The sequence below is a fragment of the Hemitrygon akajei genome, chromosome 14 (genome assembly GCF_048418815.1).
Source record: "Hemitrygon akajei chromosome 14, sHemAka1.3, whole genome shotgun sequence".
Taxonomy (NCBI): Eukaryota; Metazoa; Chordata; class Chondrichthyes; order Myliobatiformes; family Dasyatidae; genus Hemitrygon; species Hemitrygon akajei.
In genome coordinates, this window is record NC_133137.1 from 51,441,564 (window position 1) to 51,461,200 (window position 19,637).

At 45.7% G+C, this 19,637-nt stretch overlaps 1 protein-coding gene across 1 annotated transcript; it reads left to right on the plus strand.

Annotated features, from left to right (window-relative positions):
* The first annotated feature begins 6,254 nt into the window (after positions 1–6,254).
* bhlhe41 (basic helix-loop-helix family, member e41) lies at positions 6,255–17,370 on the plus strand. The gene is given in 6 exon segments (XM_073066050.1): positions 6,255–6,687; positions 6,778–6,841; positions 7,015–7,122; positions 7,455–7,566; positions 11,702–12,098; positions 12,100–17,370. Coding segments are annotated over 6 exon segments (1,116 nt in total). The 5' UTR covers positions 6,255–6,607; the 3' UTR covers positions 12,455–17,370.
* The last annotated feature ends 2,267 nt before the right edge of the window (positions 17,371–19,637 follow it).

A 19,637-nucleotide genomic window follows, 5' to 3' on the forward strand; every position in this document is an offset into this window, starting at 1 on the left:
ATATCTAGATAGCAGTGATAGGATCGGGCTGAGCCAGCATGGATTTACCAAGGGTAAATCATGCTTGACTAATCTGTTGGAGTTTTTCGAGGATGTAACCAGGAAGTTAGATGGGGGAGATCCAGTGGATGTAGTGTACCTCGATTTTCAGAAGGCATTTGATAAGGTCCCACATAGGAGATTGGTGGGTAAAATCAAAGCTCAGGGCATCGGGGGGAAGACATTGACATGGATAGAAAACTGGGTGACAGATAGAAAGCAAAGGGTAGCGGTGAATGGGTGTTTCTCGGAATGGCAGGTGGTGACTAGTGGGGTGCCACAGGGCTTGGTATTGGGACCACAGCTGTTTACAATTTACGTCAACGATTTGGATGAAGGCATTGAAAATAACATCAGCAACTTTGCTGATGATACTAAGCTGGGTGGCAGTGTGACATGTGATGAGGATGTTAGGAGAATTCAGGGTGACTTGGATAGGCTGGGTGAGTGGGCTGATACTTGGCAGATGATGTTTAATGTGAATAAGTGTGAGGTTATCCACTTTGGGAGTAAGAACAGGAAGGCAGATTATTATCTGAATGGTGTAGAGTTGGGTAAGGGAGAAATACAAAGAGATCTAGGAGTCCTTGTTCATCAGTCACTGAAGGTGAATGAGCAAGTGCAGCAGGCAGTGAAGAATGCTAATGGAATATTGGCCTTTATTACAAAGGGAATTGAGTACAAGAGCAAGGAAATCCTCTTGCATTTGTACAGAGCCCTGGTGAGACCACACCTGGAGTATTGTGTACAGTTTTGGTCTCCAGGGTTAAGGAAGGACATCATGGCTGTAGAGGAAGTGCAGCGTAGATTCACAAGATGAATTCCTGGGATGTCTGGACTGTCTTACGCAGAGAGGTTAGAGAGACTGGGCTTGTACACGCTGGAATTAAGGAGATTGAGAGGGGATCTGATTGAAACATATAAGATTATTAAGGGATTGGACAAGATAGAGGCAAGAAATATATTCCAGATGCTGGGAGAGTCCAGTACCAGAGGGCATGGTTTGAGAATAAGGGGTAGGTCATTTAGGACAGAGTTAAGGAAAAACTTCTTCTCCCAGAGAGTTGTGGGGGTCTGGAATGCACTGCCTCGGAAGGTAGTGGAGGCCAATTCTCTGGATGCTTTCAAGAAGGAGCTGGATAGGTATCTTATGGATAGGGGAATCAAGGGATATGGGGACAAGGCAGGAACTGGGTATTGATAGTAGTTGATCAGCCATGATCTCAAAATGGTGGTGCAGGTTTGAAGGGCCGAATGGTCTACTTCTGCACCTATTGTCTATTGTCTAACTAATCATTCACCTGAGAATTCGACATACCACAGGTGCTGCCTAAAAAAGTGGCAGAGAGGTGTCGCTCAGCAAGAGGGAAGACATAAACACAACAATTTGCTGATTTGCAATGATAAAGTCTGCTGCGTCGCTTTCTTTCCGCATTCTCTGACTTGAGAATTGGCAAGAAACTCTCCTCCACTAATCAGATAGTAAGAGAGTATGCAATCTGCTGAGTACGGAGCCGCCACGACGTTCCGTCTTCTCCTGCGATGCTTCAGTCACTGACACCAGCATAGAATCGGCTTGCCCACAGAGCTGTGAAGCCTCGGAACCACAAAGACGCCCTTGTCTTCTAGGCCGTGTCCCTAGGATTTCGAAAAATGGCTGGTCATGAGCCCCTGGGGGCGGGTCCCACCACTGCAAAAAACTGAAGACTGAGTGTAACTCCAGGTCAGGGTCTCCAACAGAAACCCATCTGCACTGAAAAGGAAAAAGAACCATCAAAAGTAGAAATTAAGCTGTTTTTGCAGATGAGCTGGAAGAAGTTGCTGTTAAACACCATCGTAGCTCTGCCCTCTCATCCACGTGCTTATCCAAATTTCTCTTAAATGTTAAAATAGAACCTGCATCCACCACTTTCACACAACCTATGGGTGAGGTCATTAAACTTCTTGTACTGTTTCTCGCCTCCTCTCCCTTTTCCGGGGAATGCAGTGTTCTTTCCTGATGCCAAACACTCCGGCAGGGAATTTTGGAGTATCAGTCGGTGGGAGGGAGCCATCTCCTGTCTGTGGATGGGGCTATGGTTGCAACAGTGGCTGTAGCAATGAGCCGGTCCCTTTCAGAAAGTCTACACGTGACTTCAGTCACCTCAGGTTACGTGCGACTGGTGCACAGGGCTTCTGAAATTACCTCCCCTGCAGATACTCGCATGTGATGCAGACTAGAGTTTCACATGCACCAGAAAGTACTGCCAAGCTCCTGCACACTGCCATGTCACTGCAAATGTTACAGCACCAGGTGTCGGATTTAAACAAGCTGAATTTGGGAAGCTGGGTGGGGTACAGTACACTGTGAAAGGGTCAAGAATTGAATGGGATGAAGTTTTGGAGCTGGAAGGCTGAGTGTGGTACAGTGTGCTGGGTATAGTGCAGAAAGCTGGAGTAAATCAGCTGGGAGGCACTATCTGTGTAGTAGATGGATGGACATCCCTGGCCTTCACCCGTACCCTTTGATGTCATGTCCAATCAAGAACCTATTAATCTCTGCCTTAATTACACCCAACAACCTGGTCTCCACAGCTGTCTGTGGTAACAAATTCACCACCCTCCTTCTAAAGAAATTTCACTGCATCTCTGTTTTAAATGGACACCCCTCTATCTTGAGGCTGTGCCCTTTTGTCCTAGACTCCCCCACCATGGGAAATATCCTTTCTACATCTACTCTGTCTAGGCCTTTCAACATTAGAAAGCTTTCAATGAGATCTCCCCTCATCCTTCTAAACTCCAGTGAGTACAGACCCAGAGCCATCAAATATTCTTCATATGATCACCCTTTCATTTCATCCTTGTGAACCATCTCCGGACCCTCTCCAATGCCAGCACATCTTTTCTTAGATAAGGAGCCCAAACCTGTTCACAATACTCCAGGAGAGGCCTCACCAGTGCCTTATAAAGCCTCAGCATCACAACCCTGTTCTTGTATTCTAGACCTTTTGATATGAATGCTAACATGGCATTTGCCTTCCTCACCACCGACTCAACCTGCAAGTTAACCTTTAGGGTGTTCTGCATAAGGACTCCTGAGTCCCTTTGCATTTCAGAGTTTTGGATTTTCTCCCCATTTAGAAAATAGTCCACACATTTATTTCTATTACCAAAGTGCATGACCATGCATTTTCCAACATTGTATGTTATTTGCCACTTACTTGACCATTCTCCTAATCTGTCTGAGTCCTTCTGCATCCCACCTGTTTCCTCAACACTACCTGTCCCTCCACCTATCTTCAGATCATCTGCAAACTTGGCAACAAAGCCAACTATTCCATCATCTAAATCATTTATATACAGCATAAAAGAAGCGGTCCCAACACCAACTTGTGTGGAATACCACTAGTCACTGGCAGTCAACCAGAAAAGGGTCCTTTTATTCCCACTCACTGCCTCCTACCAATCAGCCAATGCTCTAACCATGTTAATAATTTTCCTGTAATACCACGGGCTCTTAACTTGGTAAGCAGCCTCATGTGTGGCACCTTGTCAAAAGGTTTAAGGGTTGGTACAACATTGTACTGTGCTGTACTACTCTATGTTCTCTGTAAGTCCAAATATACAACATCTACTGCATCCTCTTTATCTACCCTGCTTGTAACCTCCTCAAAGAATTCCAACAGGTTCGTCAGGCAAGATTTTCCCTTAAGGAAACCATGCTGACTTTGTCCTATCTTGTCCTGTGTTACCAAGTACTTCATCATCTCATCCTTAATAATTGACTCCAATATCTTCCCAACCACTGAGGTCAGGCTAACTGGTCTATAATTTCCTTTCTGCTGCCTTCCTCCTTTCTTAAAGAGTGGAGTGACATTTGCAATTTTCCAGTCCTCTGGCATCATGCCAGAGTCCAATGATTTTTGAAAGATCATTTCTAATGCCTCCACAATCCCTAATGCTACCTTTCAGAACTCTAGGGTGCAATTTGTCTGGTCCTGGTGACTTATGTACAGTACCTTTAGGCCTTTCAGCTTTTCCAGAACTTTCTCCCTTGTAATAGTAACTGCACCCACTTCTCTTCCTTCACACACTGCAACATCTGGTACAACATCTAGTGTCTTCCACAGTGAACACTTATACAGTGTGTGATCATTATGTGTGTGTGTGTTTGAATGTTTGAGTTAAAAAGGAAGAGATTTGAAAAGGATACTGTCTATGTGTGTGAAAACCATGGGCCATTGTCTTTTCTTCATATTCCAGGACACCCTTTCCTTTCAAAAATCTCTGGCTTAAATATCGTTGGCATTTAGAATGAGGTCTGGTTTTCAGACATTTCATGTGATGAAATGCTTCCTAATTTCATTCCAATTATAACTCATCAATCCAAGAGGGGACTGACTGAAATAACTTGAAAGCATAGACTTGATGGATCGAATGTCCTTGTCTGTTGTCAGAAGAATGTCATATATATGGCACAAAGTATGAAAGTTTCTGCAACCTCTCATATTTTACTCTACAAAGCCATTTGCAGCACAGGAGTTAAAATGAAAGTGCTGCATTTATCGCACTTATGACAGGGTTGCTTTCGAACAGTTTGCAGGTCAAAAAACGCAGCCAGTTGCCAGTATATTTTAATTAAAACATCGGACAGCCAGGGACAACGTGCAGTTAAACCCGCGCGTTTGACTCAAAACAGCCTGCAGGATGTCAGCGATCTCATGACAGGCGGCAACTCCACCCTGCCGGCCCCTGTACCCGGGGAGGACCTGTATTCAAGTCGTGGCAATACTGCTGTCTCCCCCATTCTATTCACAGCACGCCGCTGCGTCCTCAAATCGCGAACACAGCCCAAGCAGAACACCTTAATTCTCGCGTCCGGACTGTTACTGTTTACCGCGCCCTTCACTTTTGCATGGATGCGCACGTTACGCTGTTTGCGAGGGACCGGCGCGACTGGACACACAAACAAATCTGCTCCCCTCCCCACACACCACATTGTTCCCCAGATTAACTAAACATTCCCATTTCTCTCGCCCTGCTTTTGCTCTTCAGCTAGGACCTGGCTGTGAAGCATTCCTCACAGCCGAAAAGTAATACAGTACTTTAATCTGGCAGGGTTTTCCGAGTTCATGTTTACACACTTTGCCAACGCCTGCGCTAGAGGCGTGAGGAAGGTTTTAATTGCTCCTATCGCACGTGATGGTCCCACGTCGCGCATTATCACACCCACAGCGTGTCCGTGCACTGGACTGCTAACAGTAAAGCCACTGCCTAGAACAGCTGCAGCTCAAATAATCATTCACTGTTAGTCCGGGCGGTGCTCTGAAATAACGGAGAAAATGACCTCCCGTTTACTTGACGCGTTTAAAATCTACCTGCCGCCTCCGATCAGTTATTTTATTGACGAATGCGATATTGTAAAAAAAACCTGTTTTTAGTTTTGTTTCTGGAAACTGTATATTAGCCGGTGGCTGCATCAAGATTAAGAAATAGAATCTTTGTTGGTGCATCCTTAAAAAAAGCTGCGTTTTTAATTGTGTAAATCGGGCGTAGATGCGGGACGTCCCTTGAAACACATTCTGGAATACCACCAACACGGTGCGTTGGTGATCTTGCAAACGTGTCAGTGACAGTTCACACTGGACCTGCACCAGAAATACAGCAGCAACACCGCTTCACCCCCAGTATAAATTACCCGTGACACTTTGTGTGTGCGCACAGACAGACACTGGTCTGAGGATGCCTAATTGCCTTGAAAACGCATGCGGCGAATAGATAAAAATAACACATAGGTATTGGGCTGGTAGGTCGACCTTCCATCACGTTGACAGCCGTGTGTCCTGTTACTGAAAATGATAGAAGAGCAGAGGGCCGGGAATTCGGCTGTCGCTCAGTAAACTGCTGAAGCCCAAGGCTGCTGATCTCTCACCTATGCCAACCCCGTGTTACGTCAGCAACTTTAATTGTATCCAAATTTGTTTTTTAAAAAAATATACGTGCGGTGGAAAAGCACACATACAGTGTACCTGTAAACGCAGCTATAACTTCCAGTGCACGAAATTAGCCAAGTCCAATGGACTTGGCGAGCAATAAACTTTCTGACCTGCCAGGATGCCCGCTCTTCCCCAGGCTGTTGGTAAAGATCATTAACTCGGCTGTGCTGAGATACTGAAGGACTCACTACAGCAGGGCACTTAGGGCCGAACTACACAATCCATCACTTGGTGCTGTACATTGTCTCGAGGGAGGGGTTGATACACGAAGGTGGTGTCTGTGCTCCTGCCACCTCCCCTTCTCCCAGTCTCACTGGGTGGCGTTGGGCGCCACGCGTGTGTTGGGAAGTGCTCGGGGTTTCTCGGCGCGCCTGCGCTCCGTTTGCGACATAAACTGCGTGCACGTCTGTCCGGGCAATGCAGACTAGGAAACAGGCCGGCTGATACGGAGAGAGGGAGAGTCCAGCCAACGGGACCCGAACCCAAAGCTGTGCATTCCGGATACTGTACATTAGGGGAATATATATCACGGCGAGGGTCTTATTCCGACTGCACTTTGCAATCTCCGCCCCCGTACTACCCCGAGGCACAGAATGCAGGACGGTATACCTCGCTTACCACCGTCCACTTGCTTAACAGAACGGAAGTTATTAGAAAATGCAGACTTTATTGGGTGAGTTTTTGTGCATTAAAATTACCCCCCCCCCCGTGTACATTAACCCTTTGTGGTCCTGTCTCAACTTTACTATTTTTCAATTAATAGTGTTGAATACCATTCGATGCTCACATGCAAGTCAAAACGGGGGGTGAAACGAGAAGAGAGCAAGGTAAAGCAAGCAGTTTTCATTAAGTGTTGAGACAAGTGCTATTATTCCGAGTTTTTAGTAATACTGCACGTTGGAGTGTTTTTACTTAGCACACCTTTGAATGTGGTGCAGTGTAACACCTGCAATCCTTCTAATTGTCATTTCTGCTGTTTCCTGACTTCATGAATTGTTAGGAAACCTACAAATTACCGCATAGACTGATTGAAAAGAAAAGACGTGATAGGATTAACGAATGCATTTCGCAGCTTAAGGATCTTCTTCCCGAACATCTGAAACTGACGGTAAGCTATCTGCTCTCTAATTATTTCGTTCTCGAAAAGTGGCGTCGAATTAACATTCATACCGACTGATTCCACCCCCCCCCGCTTATTTATAGAATTCAAAGTTTGACCTGTGCCAGTGAAACATAATTAAAATCACTTGCGCTTTTAATAAATCTTTGGGCTACACTGAAACACGTTTTAAATTGTTTTAATGACCGTTAAGACAAGCAAATCCTCTTAATTTAGTGTTGCATTTTTGAACTATGTTGGGGCTTTGATTGTATTTGCATTTGATAGAGTGATTTGCAAAATTAAAATGTATTCCTTTCTGTCCTCTCCCCCAACTCGAGACACTGGGTCATCTGGAGAAAGCTGTAGTTTTAGAGTTAACGCTGAAACACTTAAAGGCTTTAACGACTTTGACGGAGCAGCAACACCACAGGATAATTGCTTTGCAGAATGGTAAGTTTTATTAAAATCTTTCAGGAGGGGAGCTGAGCAATGTTGTACAGTCTGTGTGTCTTTGAAATGGTGGTGGCTGTCTTCTTCGTGTTACTGCAGCAGTCACCTGGGGAAACTGCTCCCACAGCACTGTAGGGATCCAGGTCATGGTAATGTGTGACTTTGTGCATGGTAATGTGACATTTAAACATTTATGAAACTCCTTTTACAATTCTAAACCTCTTTTCTTGGTTCTCAAGGGCAACTGAGTTTCTTTAAAGTTCCAATTTTGAGTTGAAGGTGGGGGGCAAACCAGCAGATAATACCCAAGAAGTTTCAGCAAATTGTAATGTGGCAATGTGCAGTAATGTGGAATTCTACAGGCCAGCTCGCTGGGCATATTAAAGTGCAGACTGATAAGTTCTTCATTAGTACGGTTTACAGGGGTAAAGCAGGAGAATAGGTTTGAGAACGATAATAAGTTAGCCATGGTGGAATGCCAGAGCAGATTCAATGGGCTGAACGACACAATTCTACTCCTGCGTCTTGAGCCTAAATCAGGGGTTCCCAACAATTTTTATGCCATGGAACCCTGCCATTAACTGTGTGGTTCATGGCCCCAGGATGGGAGCCCTGGTCTAAATCAATGTTTTTCTTAAGTTTCGTCATAATTGTTGCCCTGTGAGGAAGAACTCGCCTATTCTTCCATTCAGACACAGATTAATCAATAACAGCCCATATGGATTTGTTGAGGAAGTGTTCTATTATGGGCCATCTGAATTCCAACAAGGGCTTTGACAAGGTCTCACATTTCTGTAAAAACCCCTGGACTGCAGAAGAGTGTGACGCATTGGTTTATCGTTAGCCTGGTGTCAGAAGGTGGAAAATTGTTTGTTAAAGTGTTTGTGACAGAAAGACTGTTTGAGACCATAAGACGTAAGAAATGAATTAGGCTATTCAGTCCATCGAGTCACTCTAACCTTCCATTATGTCTGATTTTTATTACCTCTTCCAACCCTGTTCTCTTGCCTTCTCCCTGTAACCTTTGCCCTTATTAATCTAGAACCTACCATATGGAGGTTAATTTATACCCAGTGACTTGGCCACCAGTGCCATCTGTGGCAATTAATTCCACAGACTCACTAGCCTCTGGCTAAAGAAATTCCTCTTCATTGCTTTTCAGAAGAGACATCCTTTTGGCCTGAGGCTGTGCCCTCTAGTCCTAGATTCCACCCACTACCGGAAACATCTTCTCTGTCCGGGAAACAACCTCTGCATGTTGTTCGCAGTGCCGTTCTATGGGCAATGCTATAGATTCTGTCTTGTGTGATTATAATCTGTACAACTTCTTAGAACAGAGATGAAAAGGAATTTCTTTAGCCAGAGGCTGGTGAATCTGTGGAAGTCACTGCCACAGATGGCTGTGGAGACCAAACCATTGGGTATACTTAAAGTGGAGTTCGATTAGGTCCTTGATTAGCAAAGGGGCCATATGCTGTGGCGAGAAAGCAGGAGAATGGAGTTGAGAGGGATGTTAAATCTACCATAATGAAACAGTAGAGCAGACAAGATGGGCTGAATGGTCTAATTCTGCTTCTATGTCTGATGGACTTAAATATCAATAAGACTTGCACGTAATTACCGGGCCATGCTTCAGTCTGCAGATTGCACAAAATTGGCAGAGTGGCTAATAGTGAGGAAGGAAGCTGTTAACTAAAGGAAGATACAAATTAATTAGTTAATCGACAAATGGAATTCACTCTGAAGAGGAGTAAGAATTCATCTGGGGAAAACGGAACAGGTCTGGAATACATATGGGGTACTGGTGAAGAGGCTTGTGGGTGTGCTGACAGAAGGCAGTAGGACAGGTAGACGATGGGGTGACAGTGGCTCCTCTCTCTTATTCCCAGGATGCAGAGGAGAATGACACATTGGATTATCACTGACCTGGTGTGGAATGTCTCCCTTCACTAGTCAGACCTTGAAGCAGTGCAGTAGGGCAGTTATGCAAGAAACTTCTAAACTAGCAGCTGGCCTACAGCTAGTGTTTGCCTATCGTTTTGGTCACCGCATTACAGGAAGGATCTGAAGTGGAGAGGATACGGGAGATTTCCGAGGAAGTTGGCAGTAAAGAACGATCTAGCTATGAGGAAAAGTTGAAAAAGTGGAGGTTGCTCTCTCTGGGACAGAGTCAGCTGATGAAATATTTTAATTGAGATGGTCATAGTCGCTACAGCATTGAAACAGGCCCTTCTGCCCATCTAGTCTGCTGAACTATTATTCCCTGTAGTCTCCATCAACCTGTACCTGAACCACAGACGTCCGTTCCACTCCCATCCATGAACTTATTGAAACTTCTCTTAAATGCTGAAATCAAACCCACACTTCCTGCAGCAGTTCATTCCACACTCCTACTAAGTTGCCTAAAATTGTACAGGGCCTGGACTGACATTACCCTCTCTAGCGAGGGCAGCACTGCGGGGGAAGGACAAGGATTAATTGAAGAACTCGCTTTCTGGGGGGGGGGGGGGGGGTAACTGGTAAAACACAGGTTTTTATCGTATTGTGGTGTGCACCTGTCTGTGGTATGTAATTATAAAGCTGCAGAGCAAGAGCTGGTTCCAGTTCAGGTGTATTATCATGGGCCTACATGCCTAGGGTATAAATGTCATGAAAATTAGCATTTTGCAGCACAGTGAATAAACTTGCATAAGCTTAAAATAAATTGTATATGCGTGGCAAAATAAACATTTAAGTCATTAGGTAGTGGGGTTTCGCAGGCAAGCTTGTGTTTATTGTCAGATCTGGCCCTTTGAGTGAAAGAGCTCTTAAAATGGCTTGTGTGGGCTTGGCTTCTGCAAGGGTGGATTGCTGCACAGAGATCAAGGTGCACCTTGATTGAGTATTTGTTTTGGAAGATAGAATTCTACAAGAGGACTGGAATATAAAAGCAAGGATGTATTGCTGAAGGCTTTATAAGTCATTGGACAGGCTGCACTAGGAGTATTGTCAGCAGTTTTGGTCTACTTCTGTAAGAAAATGATGTACTAGCCTTGAGATGGTCTAGAGGAGGTTCACACAAATGATCCTAGTCATGAAATGGTTAATACATGAGCATTAGACTCTGGGCCTGTAATCGCTGGAATTCAGAAGAATGGGGGGGGGGGGGGGGGAATCTCATAGAAATCCTTTGAACATTGAAAGGCCTAGATGGATTTCTTTAGCCAAGGGGGTGGTGAATCTGTGGAATTCATTGCCATAGACTGCTATGGAGGCCATGTCATTGGGTGTATTTAAAGCAGGAAGCTGATAAGTTCTTAATTAGTAAGGGTGTCAAAGGTTATGGGGAGAAGGTAGGAGAATGGGGTAATTCTGCTGCTGTTTATGGTCCACACACTTACCATTCTGTGGGGGAGGGGGGGAGAGAGAGCCTTCCTTTAACAACCCTGCTCCATAATTTTCTGCAATCACTTTAAAATTATGCCTCCTAGTCTTGACCATTTCGGTCCTAGGAAAGAGTCTCAGGCTATCCACCTGATCTTTGATGCTATCATTTTCATTTTTAATCTTTTTATTCTCTATCAGGTCACCTCTTGTATTTCTTTGCTCCAGCGAGCAGAACTCCAGCTTACTCAAGCTACCATCATCTGACATGCTCTCTAATCCAGGCAGCATCCTATCGTCGTCTGACATGCTCTCTAATCCAGGCAGCATCCTGGAAAATCTCCTCTCCAACCTCTCTGAAGCTTTCACATAGTTCCGGTGATGAAGCGACCAGAACTGAGCAGGTCATTCAGAGTGTGGTCTAACCAAACTTTTATAGAGTTGCAACATTACCTCCTGTTTCTCCAACTCAGTTCCCCAACCAATGAAGGCCAACATTACCATATGCCGCCCTTTTCCACCCTATCAACTTGCGTGGCAGTGTTGAGAGATCTATGAATGTTCTTCCACACGATTAGGAATCCTGCCATTAACCCTGTAAGCTTGTAACATTTTAGGATTCCAGTTTCTGTGTATGCTGAAGAGCTCACTGGAATTTATTGTAAAGTTCAATCACCCCCTCCTATTTGTGTAGTGAACCACAAGCTCTCTCTGTTCCTGCACTCTGCCAAGAGTCCCGCCATTAACACTGCTTTGTTTTTTTGTTTTGAAGGGGACGCCACGCTGAAGGTACCCAAGAGGTCGGACCTGGATGCGTTCTACTCTGGGTTCCAAACCTGCGCCCAGGAAGTTTTGCAGCATCTGTCTGGCTGTGAGGGCCGGTCGTCCCGGGAGCAGCTCCTCAGCCACCTGCACCGAGCAGCCACGCAGCCCCCGCCCAGCGGAGGGGAGCGGTCTGCCGGTGACAGAGTGAGGGAGAACTGTGTGCCGGTGATTCAGAGGGCAGCGGTGTGCCAGCAGCGCAGCAGTGACACGGATACTGACAGCGGCTATGGCGGAGAAGGCGAGCAGGGGCTTGGCCAGCTGGCTGGAACTGGCCACGGTAGCCTCGCTGTCCAGATTAAATCGGAGCCTGTGGACCCCCCAGCAAAGAGGGGTGAAAGTGACTGGCCCTGAGTTTGGCTGTGACCTTGGTCTTTGCCCAGTGGGGGTTGGCGGGATAGGCCAGCAGCCCCCGTTCTGCCTGCCTCTGTGTTTCATCACCCCGTCTGCAGCTGTTCCCTACTTGACCCTCCTGGACAAGGGCAGCCTGGAGAAGTGTTGGTGCCCAGCCCCCTTCCCACTCTTGTGTCCCGGCATTCCGGCGCTGGTCCCTGAGACCCAGCTGGGCCGGTTTCTTTCCCTGGAGCCAGCTGCCACAATGGGGCTCTGCCCGGCCGGGTCCCAGGCAGGACTGCCGATCGGAATGGAGAGGGATTTGAGTAGATCCCCAGAGCTGCTCCAGTCACCAGCTGGTACATCCTAAAGGTGGTCACACAGACCCTCTTCCTTGCCCCACGTCTTCTCTTTTCTTTCTTCCTTCCCCTGCCCCCCACACACTCAAAATGTAGTGCTGGGCAGCATGGGCCCTGTCCTCTGAATTGTTTCTGGAGCTGGAGAGAAGTCTTGGGCTCTAAAATTACTCACCCTGGAACATGAGTTTTGAAACTAAATCAATATTCTGATCTCCAAATGTCTTCCAGAGATCCATCTTCTAAAAGTTCAGAACTTCTCAGGACTGGAATTGGTGTATTTGGAGTGCTACAGCACAGACCAGGCCCTCTGGCCCACAATGTTGTGCAGACTTTTTAACCTACTCCCAAGTCAATCTAACCCACCCACCCTTCCTCCACAGCCCTCCATTTCCTGTCATCCATGTGCCTGTCTAAGAGTTTCTCAAATGTAACTGCCTCTGCCACCACACTCGGCAGTATGTTTTACCACTGTCAGAAAAAACCTTATCTCTGACATTCTCCCAATTACTTTCTTCAGTCACCTTAAAATAATGCCTTCTGGCATTAGTCATTTCCACACCTGGGGTAAAAAGTCTCTGGCTATCCACTCGATCTATGCCCCTTATCATATATACCTCTATCAAGTTGCCTTTCATCTTCCATTGCTCCAAAGAGAAAAGCCCTACCTCACTTGCCATTTTCTCATAAGACATGCTCTCTAATCCTGGTAATTCTTCTCTGCACCCTCTCTGAAGCTTCCACGTCCTTCCTATAATGAGGTGACCAGACCTGAACAGGATAATCCATGAGTGGTCAAACCAGAGTTATGTAGAGCGGGAACGTTGCCTCTCAACTCTTGAACTCCTCTGACTAACGAAAGCCAACACACCATATGCCTTCTTAACTACCCTGACCACTTTGAGGGATCTGTGGACGTGGACCAGGAACCCACTGTTCCTCCACACCGCGATAGAATCCTGCTCTTCACTCTGTATGCTCATAATGCTTTAGGACTCCAGACCCTGTATGCTGAAGCGCTCACTATCATTCATTGTGGAGTCCAACCACTTCCCTCTGATATTTATGTTGATGACCAGACGCAGGTCGTGGAAAAATGCCCACTTTTGTTCACCCTTTCTTCCCCGTGTCTTCCCCCCCCCCCCCCCAGAATTTCATGAAGTAATTAATCAGAGTGAGTAGTGAATTGGTGACAGCTTCAAAGAAATAGTTAAAGCTGCCCTAAATGAAAGGTTTGCATTGATAATAGAAGAAAGCTGTAAATCCCCGTCCCAGTCAGTCAAATGTGAATTTAAGAATAAATAAATATCTTGCCCTCCGAGTCTCAACAGAAGAGTTATCGTAGTTATAGAGTCTGTGCTGAGATACTACTCTGCCTAGAGCCATTGACCTGTACCGTAGTCCTCCATACCCCTGCCATCCATGCAGTTATCCAAATTTCTCTTAAAAGTTGAAATCAAATGCACATCCACCACTTTGGTGATCGTGGAATGCTTCTGAATTATGTAATAACTCTTGTGATTCTGGGCTGAATTGCTTGTTCTCCGTCTCCACTCCTGCCTTCCACAGCCTCACCATCCCTGAACCCTGTCCCCAAGCCCTGCCAGACAATTGAAAGTCATGCAGTTGTTACCAAACTGAGGAGACGGCAGCCTCGGTGAAGCCTATTTTTAGTTGTTGCCAAGGCAGCGGGGTTGGTGATGCTGTGAAGTGTTATGTAACAGCTGAGGCTCGCCCCTTCTTGAGCGCGAGCCAGAACTTGTATTCATCCTGGTTACATTACTGCTGCTAAATGCCTGATGTGCTGAGTTCTAAAATATAGTGGAAATGTATATATCTGAAGTGGCTCTTGTGAACTGTAAATAGTTGGGGAACAATCATGAATCTTGTCTGAAGCTATTTTTGTAGGGGAATTACACGTGATAACCACTGAATATTTTGTCTTGAACAAAACAAATTTATGAAGAATTGTTGAATAATGTTTGCACTTTTTGTTGATGCTTATGCAGTCTTAAATTATTAAAATAAATACTGTCAGCATTTAAAACCATTAGTTATAAGTATAGCTTTTGGATATTCATTGTAAAGAAAAATTATAGAAGTTTTTTAACAAGCAAACAAACATGGAGTATGTTTAAAAATAATATCCTAGTGTGAAAGCAAAAGCTGTTTTTTATATTGTACTTATGAAATGCAATAGAAAAACTAAAGTGGGATAATCGGATTACTCCGTTGTGTTCCTAGTTGGCTGTTGAACTGCACCCCTTGTGTAAACTCGGTTGTGACACAATTGCTGTCTCTGGGCCAATATAAACACGTGTCAGTAATTGTAGTGAGACGTCCAATCAGTTCGTGCTGAACTCGCCAGATGTGCGAATAGTGATGGCTATGCCACAGGTTGCACATTGAAGATGGTTCAAATGACGCACTTTGGAATTAACCTGCAGTGAGTTTTAAAAAATCTTAAACTGCAGGAATGTCAGTTTTTTTTTCTGTATTTGTATTGGCTTGCTATGAACTTTAAAAAGAAATCCTACTTGGAGTCGTAGAGTACTACAGCAGGAAAACAGGCTGAACTGTTACTCTGCTGAGTCCCATTGGCCCGTGTGTGGGCCATAGCCCTCCGTATCCTTCCCATCCATGTACTTAAACTTCTGAATGCCAGAATCAAATTCGCTTCCACTGGCAACTCTCACCCCCTGCTGAGTGAACTTTTTTTTCCTACCCCCCCCCCCCACCTTCACATTAAGTAGTTTACTTTTCATCCCTGACCTATGACCTCTAGTACTAGTCTCACCCAACCTCCATGGAAAAAGCCTGTTTGCATTTACCCTACCTATACCACTCAAATTTTGTATGCCTCTCAAATCTCCCCTCATTTGCCTAAGCTGCAGGCGTGGAACCTGTTCACCTTTCCCTATGACTCAGATCCTCCAATCCTGGCAACATCCTTGTAAATTTCCTCTGCTATTTCAATCTTATCGGTATCTTTCCTGTAGAAAGGATGCAAAAGCTTCTCATTCCTTTAGGAGCATTGAACTGGGCTTGAAGTGTTGGGAAGCCAAGTTCTTGTTCAAGTGGTCCCTCACTACAGGAAGGATGTGGAAACCATAGAAAGGGTGCAGAGGAGATTTACAGGGATGTTGCCTGGATTGGGGAGCATGCCTTATGAGAATAGGTTGAGTGAACTTGGCCTTTTCTCCTTGGAGTGTCGGAGGATGAGAGGTGACCTGATAGAGGTGTATAAGATGATGAGAGGCATTGATCATGTGGATAGTCAGAGGCTTTTTCCCAGGGCTGAAATGGCTAGCACGAGAGGGCACAGTTTTAAAGTGCTTGGAAGTAGGTACAGAGGGGATGTCAGGGGTAAGTTTCTAGTGCAGAGAGTGGTGTGTGAGTGGAATGGGCTGCCAGCGACGGTGGTGGAGGCGGATACGATAGGGTCTTTTGAGAGACTCCTGGATAGGTACATAGAGCTTAAAAAAATAGAGGGCTATGGGTAAGCCTAGTAAATTCTAAGGTAGGGACATGTTCGGCATAGGACCTGTATTGTGCTGTAGGTATTCTGTGTCTATAACATCAGCAGAGTTAACAAAAGGAGGAGAGGGAGTAATGATGGAACTCGCTCTATCACTCTATATCAGCTAAGCCTGCAGCTTCCCCCAGGATCCATTTATTCCTATCGTGCCAGACGTTTAATGAACTCTGAATCTGGTCAACTCCTCTGCTGCCCTTTTGGAAAGGGAAGTTACAAGGATGAAGAGAATGTGGCTTTTAGTTTCACCTTCCAAAGAGGTGGCACAGGCACAGTTGAATTGGCGGAGGTCGTGGAGAGACATTTTTTTTTTAAAAAAAAGAACTTTCACAGGATTTTGGCTTTATTTGGTGACATGAGAAGGGGCAAATAAAAATAAGGCAGAGACGAGTGAGGTGGCCATGGTTGGAGTGGAGCAGGGTTAGACTGAAGGGTAAGGGAAGTACCCGGTGAGTTTCTTCATTCACTGTCTGTTAACGTGGAGCGATGAGAACGGCTCTGGGGCTGGATTGTGCTCTTTGTGTGAGATGTGAGTATCGTGGGCGACCTCCAGCCTCCAGATAACCACATCTGCACCAGGTGCAGCTCCTCGGAGAATGTGTTAAAGGACTGGAGCTGCAACTCTGACCTTTTCCTCATACAGGAAGCAGGTGGTGACAGGAGCTACGTGAGGGTTGCAGGAGGCAGGTAAATGGGTGACTGTCAGGACAGGATAGGGAAATGGGCAGCCAGTACAGAGTACCCCTGCGGCCATTCATCTCAATGATAAGTATATTGTTTTGGATGCTGCTGTGGTAGACTACCTACTGTTAGGGAGGAGCCACAGCAACTGGGTCTCAGGCACTGCACGTGGCTCAGAAGCAAACGTGGGAGAAGCGGACTGCAGTCACAATGGTGGATTCTGTAGTTAAAGAGGTGTTTGTGCGATTCTGAATACAATAGATAAACCGGGACCTTGCAGGTGCCGAGGTCAGGGCTGTCTCAGAACGTGTCCACAACACTCTAAGGGGGGGGGGCGGGAGAGCTGCCAGAAGTTTTGGTGCATATTAGAGTTAATTTCAGGGTTGGGAAAGAGAGGAGGCCCTGAAGAGAATTTGGGGAGCGAGGTAGAAAGCTGAAAAGCAGGAGCTCCAGGGAAGCAGTCTCTGGATTGATGCCATGTTCCAGTGACGGTAAGAATAGGATGATGTGGCAAATGAAAGCATGGCTGAGGAACTGGTGCAAGGACAGGGTGTGGTAAACTATGTGTATACCTGTCTGGACACGCCCCTCTGCTGACTGCTCCTGTGGCTCCTCCCACAGACCCCTGTATAAAGGCGATTGGAGGCACTGCTCCTCCCTCAGTCTCCGAGATGTTGTGGTGACACTTGCAGCTAATAAAAGCCTATCGTTTGCCTCCCGTCTCCGAGAGTTATTGATGGTGCATCTCAGGGTTTTGGATTTCTGGCTCCTGGGGAAGGTCTGACCTGTACATTACACCTGAAGCCATTATCCTTGCAGACAGGTTTGCTAGAGCTGTTGGGGAGGATTTAAACTAATTTGGCAGGGGGATGGGACTGGAGTGATAGGGCTGTTTGTTTACAAGCACATGCAGTGTGCAGTTGAGACCGTCTGCAAGGACAGTCAGAGCATGGGACAAAGTTGCAATCGGTGGAATGTGATGCAGTGTAAAAGGGTGTCAAATACAGGGCTGAAGGTGTTATATTTGAATGCATGCAGTAATAGATGATCGTGTAGCACAGATTGGCAGTTGTGATATTGTGGACATCACTGAGACGTGGCTGAAAGAAGATTATAATTGGGAGCTTAACATCCAAGGATGCACATTGTATCAAAAGGACAGGCAGAGGGGCTGGAGTGGCTCTGTTTGTAAAAGGTGACATCAAATCCTTAGAAAGAGCAGAAGATGTAGAATTCTTGTGGGTAGAATTAAGATTCTGCAAAGGTAGAAACTCTGAACGTTATACAGGCCTCTGAACGGTAGTCAGGATGTGAGCTCCAAATTGCATCAGGAGATGGAAAAGGCGAGTCAGAAGGGAAGTGTTACGATAGTCATGGGGAATTTTGGTATGCAGATTGGGAAAATCAGGTTGGTGTTGGATCCCAAAAGAGGATTTATAGAATGCTTATGAATGGTGTTTTAGAGCAGCTGGTGGTTGAGCCCACGAGGGAGTTAGCTATTCTGGATTGGGTCTTGTGTAATGAACCGGATTTCTTCAGGGAGTTACTCTTGCCCCCCCCCCCCTCCCTTTATTCTTTATTTATATATCTTTATAGATATTTATTATGGTGAATCTGGAATTTGTTGCCACAGGCAGCTGTGGAGGCTGGGGCAGTGGGGGTATTTAAGGCAGAGATTACTGGGTTCTTGATAAGGCAGGGCATGAAGGGTTATGAGGAGAAGGCAGGAGAATGGGGTTGAGAGGGGACTATCGGCCATGATGAATTGGTGGAACAGACTCGATGGACTGAATGGCCCAATTCCACTACCATGTTTGATTTTATGGAAATAGGTTTTACGAGTCCTACTTTAGGTCCTTGTGCTGTGAATAGGAGGATATACAGCCCATCTAGTCTGTGCTGACCTACCAAATTTTAAAACTTGTAATTGGTTTGACAGGAAATTCAAGCAAAGTTTACTGTCTGGGTTTGCCTTGGAAGTGTAAACATGAGTTGGATCCAAAAGACAAATTCCAGGGCTAATCAAAAATCAAGCTGTGCCTGTAATTACCATGACTGGCTGTTAATTGGATTTCTGTGCACAAATTCCAATCAATTAGATGGTTGGATGTTGCAACACTAGCCAGGAACATGGATCAGCACTTGGAAGCATAATGTTACTGCAGGCATGGAGATGTAGTTGAGGGGTAGACAGGGTTGGCAGGTCCCACTTAACGCTTGTGACTCCCACTTGTCAGATGTCATTTCATCCAAATATATTTACCTTGGCTGGCCCTCTAAACTATTGAAATCAGAACACACCATCTTGTACTCACCCCTCCCCCCTCCCACCATCACCAGTAGCTCCATTTTATTCTGGATTCTGCCTTATTTCTTTCCAGTCCTGATGAAGGGCATTGGCCACAATGTCAACTGCTCATCTCCCTTCATAAATGCTGCCTGGCCTGCTGAATTCAAGTGGCATTTTGTGTGTTCCTCCAGCTTTCTATCATCTAGAGTCAAGTTAGTGTCTGTGTAACCCCTTTCCATCACTTAAGAAAAAGATCAGCTTTATTTGTCACATGTACATTGCAACATACAGTGAGATGCATTGTTTGTTAGAGCGATGAGATCATGGGGATACTGAACAAGCTCCTTACAGACAGCAGAAATCAAACCCCAGTCTTACACCTGGCACTGTGAAAGTGAGCATGACCTTAACTGTTATGATACTGTGCCACCTGACCTTTCACCCTATAGGTTCATGGCAATGGTTTCTCCACCGATGCTTCCACTCCCTGCCTGCTTTCATTTCCTAAGATAAGGTTGAGAACTGCCCCGGCTCGAGAGCAACTCCATAGCTATTGTCTCCAACAACTTTAGAAACATAGAACACCTACAGCACAATACAGGCCCTTCGGCCCACAAAGCTGTGCCAAACGTCCTTAGAACCTCCTATGCTTACCCATAGCCCTCTATTTTTCACATATCCATCCAGGAGT